General features: G+C 34.3%; 2 protein-coding genes across 2 annotated transcripts in view; one reads left to right on the top strand and one right to left on the bottom strand.

Moving 5' to 3' along the window:
- Positions 1–931: 931 nt before the first annotated feature.
- Positions 932–9,967, bottom strand: LOC125071763 (farnesol dehydrogenase-like). The gene is made up of 7 exons (XM_047682126.1): positions 9,858–9,967; positions 5,197–5,330; positions 4,078–4,243; positions 3,465–3,606; positions 2,090–2,219; positions 1,554–1,679; positions 932–1,185 (listed from the first exon to the last, which is right to left on the bottom strand). Exons 2-7 carry the CDS (start codon positions 5,326–5,328, stop codon positions 1,141–1,143), a joined length of 741 nt encoding a protein of 246 aa, XP_047538082.1. The 5' UTR covers positions 5,329–5,330; positions 9,858–9,967; the 3' UTR covers positions 932–1,140.
- A 527-nt stretch (positions 9,968–10,494) lies between these two features.
- LOC125071649 (glutamate receptor ionotropic, kainate 2-like) overlaps positions 10,495–17,722 on the top strand; it is a 31,409-nt gene continuing 24,181 nt past the window's right edge. The window contains exons 1-2 of the mRNA XM_047681955.1: positions 10,495–10,510; positions 10,584–10,590. The gene's annotated coding sequence lies outside the window, so the exon portion shown is untranslated. The remainder of the gene's footprint in view (positions 10,511–10,583; positions 10,591–17,722) is intronic.

Here is a 17,722-nt window from a genome sequence, read left to right on the forward strand (position 1 = left end):
GGCGAAGAGAATCCAGGAGCTATAATAGCCAGTTATCTTCTTACGTCATTGGATACAATCACCGGCGGTGGAGCAGTACGAATTTTACGTTTTGTGATATTGTGTTATTTATCCAAATTCAGGAAATGTTTTAACAACTTGTTTTTCCACAGAAAAATAATGGAGCATTCTTTGGAAAATTCTTATCGAAATTGGTTAAAGGTACTAGCGCTGTAAGTAACATCACCTGTTTTGTTTATTAACAATTTCTTAATGAATTTGCTTTCATTTCAAACGCTTATATGAGCTTAACTTACTTTATTATTTATTTTTAATATATATATATATATATATTAGCTTTAAACATAAATATTTGATGTACTTAAAATATTTTAATAAAAGAGTTTCTTACAGGCAGGAGATCCAGATGCAAGTTCTGAAGAAGAAGACAATGGAAACAAAATGATTATGGCGGACTCTGCTGGATTTTTCCTAAGCTTCATAACGTCTCTCTTAGGAGATATGTCTAAGAGCAGCTCTAGCTCCCACCCATGGAGAAGATATTTTAAAGAAACCTGATTATTGAGACTGTTTTATTTTAGTGAATAAGTTAAAATACATGTTACTCATTTTTTCCGTTTTTCAGTTTACCTCGAAACCAGTTAGATATTTATTGTAAAATTTATTCCTATTTTAATTATTGCTACTGTGTATAGATTTTCAGCAACTGGAGTACTATTCAGTGACAAGTCATATCTCTTTGTAACTGTCTTATTGTGATATGATATTTGATACGTCATATATCACTTTGACATCACATCATTTGTTTGCCGAAACCATGCATTGTCATGATCATCGAGTTTGCTCTAACGGAAAAGCTCTACAGATCCTCTCCCATTTCCCTGAAACCTCCTTCGATAAACCTGTTTTAAAAATAAAAGTCATATTTTAAAATTAGTCATTTACTATTTTCATTGTTTATTTTTACAGAGTAGTCCAGATACTAATGATGAACATGCACCGTCACCACTGTGGACACTGAAGCTAGATATCTTACGGGCGATATTACAGTTCGGAACATCAATACTGGGAGTGGCATCATCTGCAGTTTTTTCCTCGTCTTCCGGTTAAATGTTAATTTTTATGCCGTACATTACAAATTCACAGTCTTCTTTCTAATGTTGGCTCAATCGTCAATTCCGTTATCTATAATGCAGACATTGACAAGATTTAATATTCGTAATATACCATACTATGTGTACATAATATATTAATGTAGTTAGAAATGAAATACTGTACATATTATTAATACATTAATAAAAAAAATTTAAATATTCATAATACTTTTTATTTAAACATTAGCAACGAATTACGTTTTTAAAAAGTCATGTAAATCTGGGAAAACTTCATTACGTATTCTTTAAAATTTGTATTGAAACAACTGAAAAATTCTGTGACGTCTGATTGACCAATTAGCACTGTGAAGACTTGTAGCAAAAGCTCCTAGAAAAGGATACCCCTGCTTGGAGAGACGTATGACAGTAGCTAGGCAGCTAAAGGTATATAATACTCACATTTACAGTGGGGGGTGTGGAGAGAATATAAAGTATAGCATCAGCCACAGCCTCGGGTTCCAGAATCGGCATGTCGTCTTTGAATTCGGTGACCATATCTGTTTTTACTAGTCCAGGTGATACACTCTGAAAAATAGAATCGTGGAATTTACATTCTGAACCGTTAAATAATTTAATCTCGTAAAATAAAATAAAACAAAGAGCTCAAGAGAGTATATTTCGATTTTAAATTCGATAGAATATTTTGTGTTCTATAAAACCAATAAAATGTAATTGAGTATAATTACTAATTTATACTATTTATTAATAATTATCTTTTTAGGCCCATTTTAGATTTTGTAAATACAATAAATAAATATTCACTAAAAAAAAATATACAAAATTTTAAAGACCGTGTCAAACAAGACAAAGCACAAAGTCAAAGGCTCACGGAGAGCTATCGATACTATCGATAGTATTATCGATATCCTGAATAGTTTTCGAGATCAATTATCGATAGCTCTGCAACGCTGTGTGTAATTGTTATGATTCCTTACCGCAACTTTGATTTGACAGTTGAACTCGGCCAGCTCCGTGTTAAGAGCTGTCGTGAACGCAGTGACAGCGTGCTTGGTGCTCGGGTACACGTTCAAGCTCGATTTGAACGGCACGTAGTGTCCCGCTATACTGAAATTTATAATAAAATGCTATTTCATAAAATATATAAAGCAATGTTGAGCCGAGACGGCCCAGTGGTTAGAGCGCGTGCATCTTAACCGATGATTTCGGGTTCCAACCCAGGCAAGCACCACCGAATTTCATGTGTTTATAATTCATCTCGTGCACGGCGATGAATAAAAACATCGTGAGGAAACCTTCATGTATCTAATTTCAACGAAATTCTGCCACATGTGTATTCCACCAACCCGCATTGGAGCAGTGTGGTGGAATATGCTCCAAACTTTCTCCTCAAAGGGAGAAGAGCCCTTAGCTCAGCAGTTAAAAATTACAGGCTGCTAATTTAATGTAATGTACCTAAATACCTGCAAGGGCAAATCACACAGTATTTTATAATTTTTTTTTTAAATAAGTGTTTTGTTTCTCTTTCATATAAATAAATAAATAATATAAACAAAATATGCCATGAAACGGAACTTTAAACTAAAATTAAACAAATGAATATCTAGTGCAGCTTGTTCCGTAGAACTCGTAATTCCGTAGATTCACATGTTTTAACCACAGGGTCAGCTCGCTAATGTATATAAAAAATATATTAAATTTTGAATAGTTTGCATTGAGTCTCGAAACGCTGATAAAAGTCAGAATTCGTTTATTTATATTACTGAAATAATAAACGCTCATTGGTTACCCATTGCGTCAATTGCAGCTATCGACCAATGAACATTTAGCTAACAGTCAAACTTGTTATTCTGAGATTAATCATCACTTCAAAAATTGCAGGTAGTAGTCTATTTGGTTTGTAGCCGTTACACAAGTGTGCACAATTTCAGTTCTATCGATCAAGTGGTGCTTATATAAATTTATATATTAACACAAATATGTAAACAGAAACACGATACGTTGTGTTACATAGATTTTTTTATTTTTTATTATTTCGTAATATATTGTTTTCATAAAGATATATTAGTACATAATTTAAGCTGAGAGTTTGAATTTTAAAAGTCATTAATAATACTAAAATTATTTAGTATTGATAATTGATAGACATTTGAAAAAAATTATTATCTAACTGTAATATACATCTTATATTGAAGGGACAATATAACGCGACTTAGTCTGAGAGTTGAAGATCATACCTCTATTACAGTCAATAAATAATTTTTCAAATAATATTTTTGGTGACTCTACCGACTGTTTCTGACGTCACAATGAAGTGTACTATTACGACTTATAAAAAAATCGTTGCGTTACCTGTTAACATTTACAATATGTCCGTTGAAATTTCTTTTCCTCATGGAGGAAACGGCCTTCCTCGTGCACATGATCATTCCTTTAAGGTTAACATCGAGTGTAGACAAAACGGCGTCGTCGCTCAGTGGATTGTCGCCAGCATCTGCAAAAATACATTTATAATTATTTGATGGATGTTTTCATAGCTGTCTATAGTGTTAAGTGATTCGAGTCCAGGTGAATCTGGAGAACCTGAGTTAAAATATCGGCTCGGGTCACCAGTCTTAGTATTAGGGTCTTGCCACAGAGCCTTGAAAGGCTGATATATTCGTATTTTCTATAGTCACCTTGTTACTGTACGTAGTTAATATTATACGATATTTTTGTCGTTATCAATTACTGTTTAAAAAATTCTTAAAATACTAAGCAAAAAAACACGGTCAAAAGTCTGTTTTTGGGCCTATATCCTCACTAGTGCACTAAGGCCCCAAATTGAGGTAAGACAGCCCTTTGGAACATTCAAAGGTTATTTTCAGTAGCAATCAAAGGTTATTTTCAGGCCACTGCCTGACATTGTTCACTCCGGAACCTCTGAAAGCACGTAAAACTGTTGATAGTGTATATATTCAAATACCTGTGATACTGCCTGTTTTTAAGAAACCAGCATTGTTAACGAGCACGTGCGGTCCTCCTATTTTCTGCTCCACCCATTGAAATGCCGCGTCTATATCCTCAGGCTTTGAAATGTCACAACTTTTTGCGACGATACGGCCGTCTCCCGTCACTTTAGAAGCAAGTTCCTAAAATAAATAAGGTGACATATTATACCTGTATTTTATCATAACGGGTCAATTGATAAGTTTAATTATTCGTGATAAGTTACTGAATATGTCCAACAATAAAATAAAAACGTATTAATGTCTACTAAAAACGTCAATAAAACTAACTACTCATAACAATTTGAGCTTTACATTTTGTTAGATATTAATTATTTCAGTGCTATTTCGTCTGGACATTGTTTTCATCTGTTGTTGAAAAATATCTATGGAATAGACAACACATTCGACTAGAGTAAATCATAAATACATGAAAATATTAGTATATTGAATTTATGTAACATTATTAAATTTAAATTTAAAGCTATTACCAAACCGATAATGAATTCAGTAATTAGTCTTTCACGGATTGATTTATATAGTTATGTATGTTAATTAAATACAAATAAACTGTTAATAATTCTACGCGTTCTTATATCGCTAATGTTATGTTAAATAACAAAAAAAATAAACCTCTTGAAATGCGTTGATCATTGCAACTTAGATCAATTGACAATAGGCGAACGCAATGTTTAATTTATTATAAATAGTTAAGGTCAAAGTTTTATTGCTACTGACCCGCATTGCGCATTGGAAAACGACATCTCGTAACGGATAGTTGACTATGAAAATGAACTTGTAATCCCAAAATTAAAGTCAATAAAACAGAAGCAGTACACTTACTTATTGATTGTTTAGTACAAAACTACCACTTCAGAAAAAAACACCTCAGACTAGAGAAGAACAGGCGAAAGAAACTCTGCGGGTCTTTGATTTTTTTTTTATAGATATTTTTTAACAATCGTTTTTACAATACAACTTTGTTTTTGGAGGTGGAGTCGATCGTTTCATTCCCAAAGTGTATTATCAGCTAAGAAGGCATAAGTTTTATAATATCCTTTAACAAACAAACGTTCCATAAAACTATATATACATACATCAATAAGATGAGTCCTGCGAGCTAATCCCACGACCGTCAGCCCATGGTTGGCGAGACGTAAGCTAAGGGCCGCACCGATGCCGGAGCTGGCGCCAGTGACAATCGCTACTTTGCCCGACCAACGCTCCATAACTGTAAAATTTATTTATAATACAACATATATTAGATACTTCGGATAAATCATTATTAGTATTAGAGCCGTGCTCAGTGGTTAGAAGATGTGAATCTTAACTTATGATTCTGAGTTTAAACCCGGGCAAACACTTTTTAAATACTTAATGCTCGACGTTGAAGGAAAATACCGTAAGGAAACCGGTATGTGGCGGATGAGATTCACGTGTACCTACCAACCTGCATTGGAGCAGCTTGGAGTAAGTTCCACCTACTCCATGAAAAGGAGAGGAGAGCTTAGCCCAGCAGTAAGACATACGTATATAGGCTTTTATTTCACTTTATTTTTAGATACTTTCGGTTTGGAGATATATGTTATGTTTTCCCAAACTGAAAAAAAACTACTATACCAATATACATAAAACTTATATAAAAAAATGGAACGTGTTACGGATAATGTTTTGGTATATAATAGACGCCAGAAAAAGGTTGGCGATGGTTTTGCATGTATTGTTAAAAGTGTTATTTAATTTTCGGGATTCATGAAAAAACGACTGAACTTTTTTGTTTGATATCAGAAATATATATTTTAATTGTGTAGTTCAGTGGATGGCCTAACGTGTCACCTGTTGACATGGTTACCACTGCCCGGAGATATTAGCACTGTAAAAAATACATAAAAATACACCTTGGGAGCAAAGTGTTTTGTAGATATAGTTTTAAAGAGCTGACATAACTCTCCAGTATACAACAATCGGATAGAGAGAGACAGATCGTCTAATTCTGTAATTAAGTATTTTAGTGTAGAAGATTTGTAGTAATACGTTTTTTTTTTAATGCGTGCGTCCTTGAAGTTTCAAAATAATTAGTATAGTCAAAGTCGCTTATGACTTTCTGACATTTAACGATCGTGTACACTCCATACAGAAAAACCTTTACTGATGTCCAATTTTCAGCAATCAGTCGTGAATCGTCATTTTAAAAGTTAATTTCTACTCACCGGAAATTACCTCTTGTCTTTCTTATAATAATGCAAAAATATATTATTTAGTTGTATATGATTAAGTATTAATAAGAAGAATTACATTGTTTTGTATTTAAGTAGTTATTAAATAAACTATTATCTTAAAGTGATTTTATAATTGGGCTGGAAAATTGTTTTGCTGGTTCCGGTTTGAGTGTGTGCGTAATCAGAGGCACATGGAAAATTACATGGTACGTAACATGACGTTGGCGACGTAAGGGATGGTTAATGTGTCTAACAGTACCAATGCCAGTTTAAGTCCTGGTTTTGCCAATTAAAGTTATTAGCATTTGTAAAGTCAAAGTCAAAAATCTTTATTAAATATAGAAGTGTTTACACTTGCTTGACTATCAAAGTCAAAAATCTACCACCGGTTCGGAATTTAACACCTCGGACCAGAGAAGAACCGGCGAAAGAAACTGAGCGGGATATTTTTTTTTATTTTTTCCATTTTACATGTACAATAATAATTATATTTTAGTTATTTGAAACAGCCTGGAAGCGATGATTTCATTCCCAAGGTGTGCAGTCAACTAAAAACTCATTAGTTATAATATCTATATAATAATATGTAAAGGGCGTAGAACCTCTAGGTTAGCACCAAATGCATTCCTGCCGCGACAGATTGGAATCACACCTGACTATCAAAGTCTGGCAATGATGAAGGCGTCTGTGATGGTCTACACGTTAATTGTTCATTAAATTTCCCGCGCAGATGGCTAATTAATTATTGATATTTTTTAATTATTATAATAACATTCATTGTCTTATATGAGCAAAACTCAAACGATTATATTTGTGTTAAAAAAAGACATTTACAACAACATACAGGTAAGCTATAAAATAAACACGTAACGAAAATATTTTGTTGAGATGCAATATAACTCGCTCTTGACTATTCAATGTCTGATTCACAAATGCGTGCCAATGGTCGGTATTGACGACCATTCATAGATTGTCAGTTTAACACATTCGCGTAATATTGACGACCTCCGTGGTCGAGTGGCGATGGGTACGCCACTCCGAGGTCCCGAGTTCGATTCCCGGTCGAGTCGATGTAGAAAAAATTCATTAGTTTTCTATGTTGTCTTGGGTCTGGGTATTTGTGGTACCGTCGTTACTTCTGATTTTCCATAACACAAGTGCTTTAGCTACTTAGATTGGGATCAGAGTAATGTATGTGATGTTGCCTAATATTCGTTTATATATTTAGCGAGGTATAATTTCGTATCCGTTAGAAAAGCATTTCCTTAGTCTATATAACTTTGAAATGCTGCATAAAAATGTGAAAGTGCCGCACGCCTATTATTACGATAATGCTCAGTTTCCGTTTCCGTTTACGAAGTAGAATTTACAATGGTCAAAATACCCAAAAGTTTTGGCGAACAAATCGCTTGTAAGAGACGTGACTGTTTCTTGTGATAAACATATTTTTGTTTATCTTTTGGCTCAATATTTAACTTACGTAATGAATTCAATTGACTTCCTCATTGGTGCAGTAGGTAAATATAAGGCCACCGATTCTGAGATTCACGGTTCAAGTCGGTAAAATGTTATTGGACTTTTCTGTCACAAAATTCTCATTAACAGATTGGTGTTTTGAATTTGGTGCAGAATTGTGTGCATTCCGATTCCTCAGGAAGTAAAGTTATTGGTCCTGTTCCTGAACCCTTTCTGGTCGTGTCGGAGTTTGAGACTGAAGGAATAAAGAGTGCACCTGTATTCGCGCAAACATTTATGTAAATCGGTCAGGTCGACATGATCATCAATGAGTTACATCCGTATTCGAGCAAATCCCAAGATCTTGGTGATATCAAGATGATTTCAAGAACTCGTCGTCTATGGTTTCAGCGCCTATTATTCAGTTGGGATTAGATTTTACATAACAAATACTGCTACTGCACGCCGCACAAATGTTTAATTCCTCATTCAAAATTAAATTCATGACGTAATGAGACATGGATCGTTTTGTATTTAAGGGTCAACTATTGTAAAATTAAGTTACTTTTAAGTTACTTGTGTACCAGTACAAATAAAGTTTGTTTTCTAAGTTATTCGACTGGTCTCTCACTTAAGTAATGTGATGTAAAATTAAATTACATTAGTAGCCTGTAAATTTCCCACTGCTGGGCTAAGGCATCCTCTCCCTTTGCGGGCAAGGTTTGGAGTATATTCCACCACGCTGCTCTAATGCGAGTTGGAGGAATACACATGTGGTAGAATTTCGTTGAAATTAGACACATGCAGATTTCCTCACGATGTTTTCCTTCCCGTCAAGTACGAGATGAATTATAAACACAAATTAGGCACATGAAAATTCGAACCCGAAATCATCGGTTAAGATGCACGCGTTCTAACCACTGGGCTAAATAATACAAATAAGTTATTACATATTTGCAGATAGTTTAGTACATCTTTTTTTTTTTTTTTTATGTCATAAGGTGGCAAACGAGCAGGAGGCTCACCTGATGGAAAGTGACTACCACCGCCCATGGACATCTGCAACACCGGGGGGCTTGCAGGTGCGTTGCCGGCCTTTCAGGAAAGAGTACGCTCTTTTCTTGAAGGTTCCCAAGTCAAATCTTGTTGAGTTCCAATCATAAGAATAGACTCGACACCCTTTACATAATAAATAATAGTCCAAGATACGGCATAGAATATTGAACCGGAATTATGCAGTTTTAAATGTTTCTCTTTTGCAACTGTTCGTTATGCGAATAATAATGTCGTTTAATTGAATTGTTAACACAATTATGATAATTTTTAATTCAAGGTTATTAATGGATTTATTAATAATTGTAATCAAGCTTGTCTTATATATAATGGTATTGTTTATTGACAACATTACAAATGAATACTGAAATAACAACATTCAACGCCCCAATGCTCATCTTCTAAGAAGATTTAGGGTTTATTCGAATAGGCGGTTCTAATACGGGTTGTCGTGAAGGTTTCCTCACTGTCAACATATTTATTTAATACATGAGATATAACATTTTCGTGAAGATAAAAGGAGAGTTTATACTTTACATAGGCAATGCGCCACCAACCTTGGGTACTAAGATTTTATGTACCTTGTACCTATAGTTACCCTAACATATTCTTCCTTTTAACTGGAACACCATAATAAGTATTGTAACTTGAATAATATAGAATAAATTATGATTGAGTGATACTTATCCAGATGGGCTTGAACGAAGACCATACCACCAATGTAGTTGTTATTTTTAAGTGACTTTTAGGAGTAGCTATGTTGTTATTAATTTCTTTGGATATCTGTTATCTCTTAGCTCGATGGATACGATATAGATAGCAAAATTTATTTTGCAAATTCATGTAATTTTCACCATTAGAATGGAAACCAACATTATTGAAATCATACTCTTCAATTAATCATGTTTTAATGTGTCGAGAATCACTCAACTGGAACGTTGCATTATATCACTGATTTATAAATGAAAAATTTTCTAAATTAATCTAAATTCTCTTTCACTTATATAAGTACGAATAGAAAAATTACTTACTTGCAATAATCACGTTCACTATCACTTCGGTTCGAACACGCGGAAACTCCGACACCAGCTGGTTCTAAAGACCGAGTGAGTTACGAAACTGCAAGTGCACTCATTTTATATTGCATCAAAAGCATAAACGCAAAGCGACGACTTATTATAGCTTAGGCTTTATTCAAACCTATTTCATGCAATGTAAGGTTCCCTGAAGTTTCAATTTAATTGACATTTATAATAGAGATAATTCCTGCTAATGTCTTAATAGACATGTCTCTTGTAATATAAAATTCAAAATGTTCTTGATATTGATATTTTACTTGGAAGGGCTTTGTGCTAGACTGGCTGCTTACCGCTCTCTTGCCAAATATTCTGGCACTAAACAACAATGCTTAGTATTTTTGTGTTCCGATTTGAAAGGCGAGTTTAGCAGGTCAGATGGTGCACTGACGGTGTACCTATATACATATTCTTAGTTCTAATATTTCTTGCCGGTTCTTCTCGGTCGAATCTACATTCCGAACCTAAATTATACGTATACTAATACTAATATTACGAATCTAAATTCCGGTGGTAGCTTTACTTGAAATAGTTTGTTAAATGACGATTCAAAAGTTTTTGTAAAAGCCTACTTGAATAAAGTATATTGTGATTTTGATTTTTAATGTCTCGTTGTATATACATATTCTTAGTTCTATCATGTCATATCTTTGGCTGGTGTGAACCAATTACAAGTAGATGTGATAAAAGAATATCTACTCTATCTACTAGTAAACTATTTCATAAAGCTATTATTAATATTTTCACTAAATTTCATACGTTAAACAATAGTAAGGAACATCTTCATACTGATCATGTTGCTGAGATGATGATATTCTGAAGAGTTTGTGGAGCGACTCAACTGTTAAATTTGCCATTCAATGAAACGCCTAGCCACAATGGCCTGTAAGTGTAAGCTATCCAATTTATATTCCAATGTTGAGGATGTTTCCAATTATTATCAATTCTCTTAATTCTCTTGATTGATACAGGCCACTGTGGCTAGGCGTTTCATTGAATGGCAAATTCAACAGTTGACTCCGACATACCACGTAATCTAAAAAAAATAGATAGTTACGCTCTGTGTATCTGAACCAATCAAATACATTTCAATATCGTAAATACAAATAAAACATAAGATACACAAAAGGCTCGGACGAAACGTCCGTAGACATCATTATTATATAAAGAAAAAGAAACACCCGCGCTTACAAAATGTAATGAACTATTTTATTCAACACTAGGCATTCAACCGGGCTTTGTGCGAGTAGGCAAACGTCTACAATGTTTGCCGTAACACCTTTAACTCTACTGGGTTACGCGGCGCCAGTTGTCGACTGGAATGATTATTTCCAGCATCTTCAAATTTTAAACAAGTTACACGTTACCGTAATGAATTATACAACTGAAATTTTCTTATGAATAAGTCCGTCCGTTGGTGAAAACCGTATGAAAATCCGTTCGGTAGTTTTTGAGTCTGACAGGCAAACAGACGCGGCGGGTTTACTGGTTTTTTATAATATTTCGTGAAAATTTTCTATAACAACTTTGCGCATATCTTAGGTGTTCAATCTTTGTTTTTTATCTAACTGTAAACTAATTAATATATAATTATAAATGTGAAAATAACTCTGTCTGTCTGTTAAATGTATTTTATTAAATTAAACTTCACAATGAAGCGTTTTTGAATCGTCGATATTTAAACACTACCACCGTTTCGGTAAGCAGCCACAGCAAGAAACGACAAGAAACTCGCATAGTTACTCTTAAAATAAACAATTAGAGTTCAACCAGTCCTGTGATGGAATCCGAGTTTAATTCCAGGCGTTGTTTTTGTTGTTGTAAAAAGTTTTCTTTTAATGAATAATAAGATTTATTGATTAATGTTGTCGTAGCTTTACTTAAAATTGTTTCTTAAATGACGATTCAAAAGTGCTTGTAAAAGCCTACTTAGATAAAATGTATTTTGATTGTATTGTAATTGATCATATAACATTGCATAACTCAATTTTATACTTTTTTTTTATTAATCTTTTTCGTTTCCAAAGTCTCAAACGTTTCTAATCATTCAATTTGTTTCAGTGAAAAGTAGTGTCGTATTCGCACGCAACATATTATGTACAAACCGTTAGTTTCCCCAGCGGCTTCGCTGCGTTGTTTATGAGCAATAGATAGACATCGTTTTTATTTTAGATGCCAATGTAAGTAGCTAAAGCACTTGTGTTATGGAAAGACGTAATGACGGTACCACAAACACCCAGACCCAAGACGACATAGAAAACTAAGGAACTTTTTCTACATCGACTTGGCCGGCCATCAAACCCGGGACCTCGGAGTGGCGTACCCATGAAAACCTGTGTACACACTACTCGGCCTCGGAGGTCGTCGTAATATACATAGTTACTTTCGCATTTATTATAATAATATTTATTTTTAAAGATTCTTGTTTCCTTTCATTTTAAGCAGGTAGGCAGACTGGCGAATAGGTCGTTAACATTCACTGCCACCGTCTTAGGAACTAACTAAGCAGTTATATCCCTTGTTCCCGTAGAGATACTGACTCAATTACCATTCAAACCGAAACATCAAGGATTCCTGTTCGGCATTTACGATGAGTAGACGTATCAACCATGATCGGCTTGCTTTAAGCCCACCACCAAATAAATTTTGTAGCTGAATAACTAGAGTTTAAAGTTTAATTAATCAGCGTAGAGTGATTATTGGTCCAATAAGATGATAGAGATACCCAATGCGGGTTCGAAAACCTGGGCACCTTTGAATTTCCAGATGCTTAAGTAATTTGTGTTATTTGGCGGCGGCGGTGGAGGAAATCATCGCGTAAGCCAGCAAGAGTCAAATAAAAAACTGCTATATGTCCTGTCGTGTAATTTCACTATCCATCAACCCGCATTGAAGCAATGTGGTGGCATGAGCTCGGAATCTTTTCTTTACAAGGAAAGTAGGTTTCAGGTTAGAAGTGAGACACTTACAGACTTAATACTTCTATTGCTATTATTTTTCCCTTTCCCTTAACCGACCGAATTAACTCCACTGTCATCATTTTAAAAAAAATATTATTTTATATTTCTATAAATTATTTTAGTATTTATAATAACTTTGTAAAAGCTACACGAAATTTAATAAATACACAAAAATAGATTTTATGTATATAGTAACGCCATCTATTAGGTAAGTGCAGAACTAAGAAGCCAAAAAGAGTGTTAACTTGTATTATTCTTTACCCTTTTGAGGTTCTAATAGTTTTAGATAGATGGCTTTAAAATATATTAAAGTATTGTTGTTTTTAACAAATTAAATATTTCTTTAAAATTGAATTGCATTGGATTGATACGATTAAACTAAAAAAGTAATTTCTGAATTATTTTTTGGATCGTAGTACCGTAGCCTTTTCGATAAAATCTATATTCAGAGCCGTTGGTAGTTTTACATTTTATATAATGAAGCATTTTATAAGTAAAATATTGTCTAACTACAATGTTATCGTATTTTTGTTTTCAGTAATTTATTCTAAACAGAGTTACGGTCAGTAGGGGTTACTGACTTTTATAAAGGTTCCAACTATACTTGTACTATTCTTTGTGGACTGGCTTCCTATACTACATATGGAATGTTGAAAACCGAGTCACTGCTACCATTAATAAGTACAATTTATTGTGTCTCCTTAAGATTTTATTATTATAGTCAACGTCACGGACCACTTTCTAATATTTAAAGAGCGTGTTCTGTGGTGAGGTTCGAGTTTATTTACAGATAGCTCTGCTAGATATTATTCTGTATCTACTCGAATAAGAATACTTAAAATATTTTTTAAATAGCAAATAGTATTGAGTCTATAATATTAGATTTAAAAAAATATCATCACGAAATGTGTCATTTATTCTGAAATGTAGCTAAATATTTAGTACCAATGCTTTAAATATTATAGAAAATATGTAGAAGTATAAATAAGGCTTTATTATTATTTTATACTGAATGATGGAATGTTGCTATTAAAATAAACATTTATTTTTTCGATACGTCAATGCGTCTCTATTGTCTATCGAATTAAATTTGACATAGTATGACGAATACGAAAACGATAACGTTTTTAAGATATGTTCAAAGGTCACAACTTGCTGTAAAGGTAAGGTCACACTGAAAGCAAATTCACTGAAGATGGAACTCAACGGCGACAAATGTAATTAAACTGCAATGGAACTTTAAATCTTTCCTCTGAGCACTTGGAATCTATCTTTGGTTGGAAATGACATGGATGTCATTTTTGATATACGTCTCATATTGATTTGGCTTTCCTTAAAATGTCCCATACGCTGTATGATGTCATACAGTGCATTTGTAAAAAAAGGACGGAAGTGTAACAAGAAGCCGGGGAAGCGCGCGATACTTGATTTGACCAATGAGCGCGCGCTGCTAGAGTTTATCGTCAGATGGTGCTAAACCGATTCCGAGAGGAGTCTTACTCGTGAACGAAAAATCTGAAGAATCTACAGAAGAAGAAGAATCTAAGAAGTTGCATGCTACTGGTGATCCCGTTGTCTCACCACTCGGTGGCGTGGTGGAAACCCGAGGATGGTTTTAGTGGGTAGGACAGGCCATTAGTGTGCCCTGGCACGGGGCACTAGGCCCCGGTTGAGTCCCACATACCCGACCCGGTACCCCGACCGCGTGGCATGCATAAATGCACTTCCTCCTCGTAATACAAAAAAAGGGCTGAAAGTGTAACTGCCTTTAGTAGGGCTCATTTGACTTTCGGTCTGAACGCTCGCTAACAGTAAGATGACTCGCTCCGCCGCAGTGTGGTCTTGTCTTTACCGTGTGAGTCATAGACTGCTGTTATTTTGTAGTCAGCGTTTTGTGTCATTGTGATTCACTTTCCTGGTACGTAACAAAATACTGTAAACTCATCAAAACATGTAAAACGCGTCTTAGTCAACCTGGTTTTTAACGCTAATTGTAAACAAGCTAATGTAATTCAGTTTACAGTATAATTTTTAACAAAAAAACATAATGTAACTGTCACAACAACATATTTGTTCGATTTTGTTTATTTAGGTACAGTCCTTTACACGTAATATTTTATAGTTCTAAGCTGAAAATAATTGAAAAGTAAACATTTCCAAATATCCTTTTTAGGTCAAAATTTCAACGAATAGTTTCAGAGATATCGCGATGAGCGATAAGCATTATAATGTAATACATGCATAAATAAAATTATTATTATATTAATACTTAATTATAGTGTAACATAATAATTACTTCGAAGTACTCCTCGTAAACAAATATAAATTAAATACTGAACAAGAGATGTATAAATATAAAATAATCACATAGTATTTAACAACTGAGAGCCGAGATGGCCCAGTGATTAGAACGCGTGCATCTTCAAACCCAGGCAAGCAATAATGAATTTCCATGTGTTAATTTTGTATTTTAATTCATTTCGCGATCGACGGTGATGGAATATATCTCGAAGAAACCAGTATGTTATCTATTTTAATGAAATGCTATCACGCGTGTATTCAACAACTCGCATTGGAGCAGCGTGGTGGAATGAGCCCCTAACTTTCTCCTCAAAGGGAGAGCAGGCCCAGCTATGGGACACTTTCAAACTGTTACTTTACTTCGTTCATTAAATTCAATGTTGCATTTTAAAATAATTACTCATATTTATTTATAGCCTTAAGATAAAACATACATTTAAATGTAGATATACAAACAGTTATATATATGTGGTCACAATATGAATCACGATTTAAGAAAGCATTCACTTACCTAAAGGAAGGAAATGTCAAGTTATCATAGCTGTATGAATCATCAAACTGTCTCGTACAACTACATATAGTTTATATACGGACTTCACAAGATTTCTGCATCTGCATTGCATTCCACATTTCCGATCACGTGAGCGTTTTTTGGGCCTGTTTTTTTAGATTCCTTTACTTGAACGATAATATTATTTTATTAGACGAATTTGTGGAATCAGTGAAACACAGCGGCATTTACTGTCGTTTTGCAATGGTTTACAAATATTCAATATAACAAAAAACAGGTATCATCCATACCCAGCCATCACTTATGGCATTAAAATCCATTATTAAGTCGACTGTCTCTTTGCCACAGGGCTGTGCCTCTAGACTATTAATTGCTACCCAGTTCATTTCAATGGATGTTCAACGAGAAACGACATTATAATTTAAAAATAAACTCTTTGAGTAGGTACCTCCCATTCCCTTATGTAACACAGATGCTACTAAATAAAGAGCCTAAAAGCCATGCTTATAAATAATAGATTTTACCGAGCACACCCAAAAGGTAATTATTTATTCAAGAAAGTTATTCTAGTACAAACAAGAAAATAATGCCAGTGAATTAAGAGGTTGTGTCAACATTCTACCGTTAAACAGTGACGTTCTTATTGTATATTGCCAGAAATGTAAGTACACCGACCACCGGGTACGCTATTGTGCCTTACTAAATATAATAATGTAAAGAATGATAATGAACTGAACGCTTACTGTGAAACTTAGGAGAATTCTATTATCAAATCTACGAAAACTAACATCACACTTATATGTATATATTATATACAGGGTGTCTCAGAAATATATATGTATATCTTTTAATGTATTAAGTAGGCGAACAGGCAAATGGGCCAACTGATGGTAGATGGTAACATGCCCATGAATACCATTCCTTTCATCACACCAATGTTCAACCAACTTTGGAAGCGTAAACGTTTATTATGTCCTTTGTGCCAAACCGGAACTCAACAATACTAAGTACTACTGTTTGACGGTAGAATATGTTTTGATGAAGATGGTACCCACCCAAACGGGCTCGCACAAATCCTACCACCAAGAAGTAAGCCTACATAATTATACAATAAGATGTTATTATATATATTGCAAAAACATTCAAGGTCAATTTATGTTAATTAATAAAAGATAATTAATTAATTATCATTTCATAAAAACACTAAATTGAATAAAAAAAACTACGAAACGCCGACACCGAAAACTAGTTTCGAGCTATTAACGAGGTCATTTCGTTGTTTGGTCTTTCTAAAGAGCATTCATTATAGTAATGAACAGTATCATTCTCAGAATCTTACTCATTTAAGCCTCGTTTGTATATAAAGCCTAACTTCCAGTGATATTGTTATGCGGTAAACCATTAATAGCTACGAGTGTAATGCTTCTGTGATTAATAAAACAAAAAGATAATGAGTCATTTTAAAAAAATGATCACTAAATAAGTCAAGTTATCTTTTATGACTAAGGAATTTAAGTAAATATTCATAGCATTACCGTTAGGTGTACCAAACGGTGCTGTGATAGGACTGAATACCTTTTTTCATTAAATGGGGGGTATGTGGGACTCGCCGGTGCCCAGAACGCCTAGTGCACCCTCGTACACCGGAATACCCACTAAAAAACTAGCGGTAACCTCTCCGTCTTCTCAGCCGGCGCCACAGGATCGCTTTCGAATACTACCATGACGCCCATGTGAGTGACTAGGTACTCACTAATCACTTTTACCACCCAAAAGCCACCTAATATGTCACTGTCTTGAGAATGTGGAATGAGCCTTTTTATTTGCAAGCACAAAAGGTTCCCGAGCTCCAGAGGTTAGGAGGACGGTGTTTGGAATGTTTAATATTTTCTTAGAAGTAATATCTATATCATATCTAATGTCATGATTAATTATATCCTATTTACCTCTTTTTGTTATAAAATAAAAAAACCGACGGGCCAATGGGCTACCTGATGTTAAGCGGTTATCACAGCCCAAAGACATTCCTACATTGCCAATGCGCCGTC

Source organism: Vanessa atalanta, chromosome 20 (assembly GCF_905147765.1).
Source record: "Vanessa atalanta chromosome 20, ilVanAtal1.2, whole genome shotgun sequence".
NCBI classification, from domain to species: Eukaryota; Metazoa; Arthropoda; class Insecta; order Lepidoptera; family Nymphalidae; genus Vanessa; species Vanessa atalanta.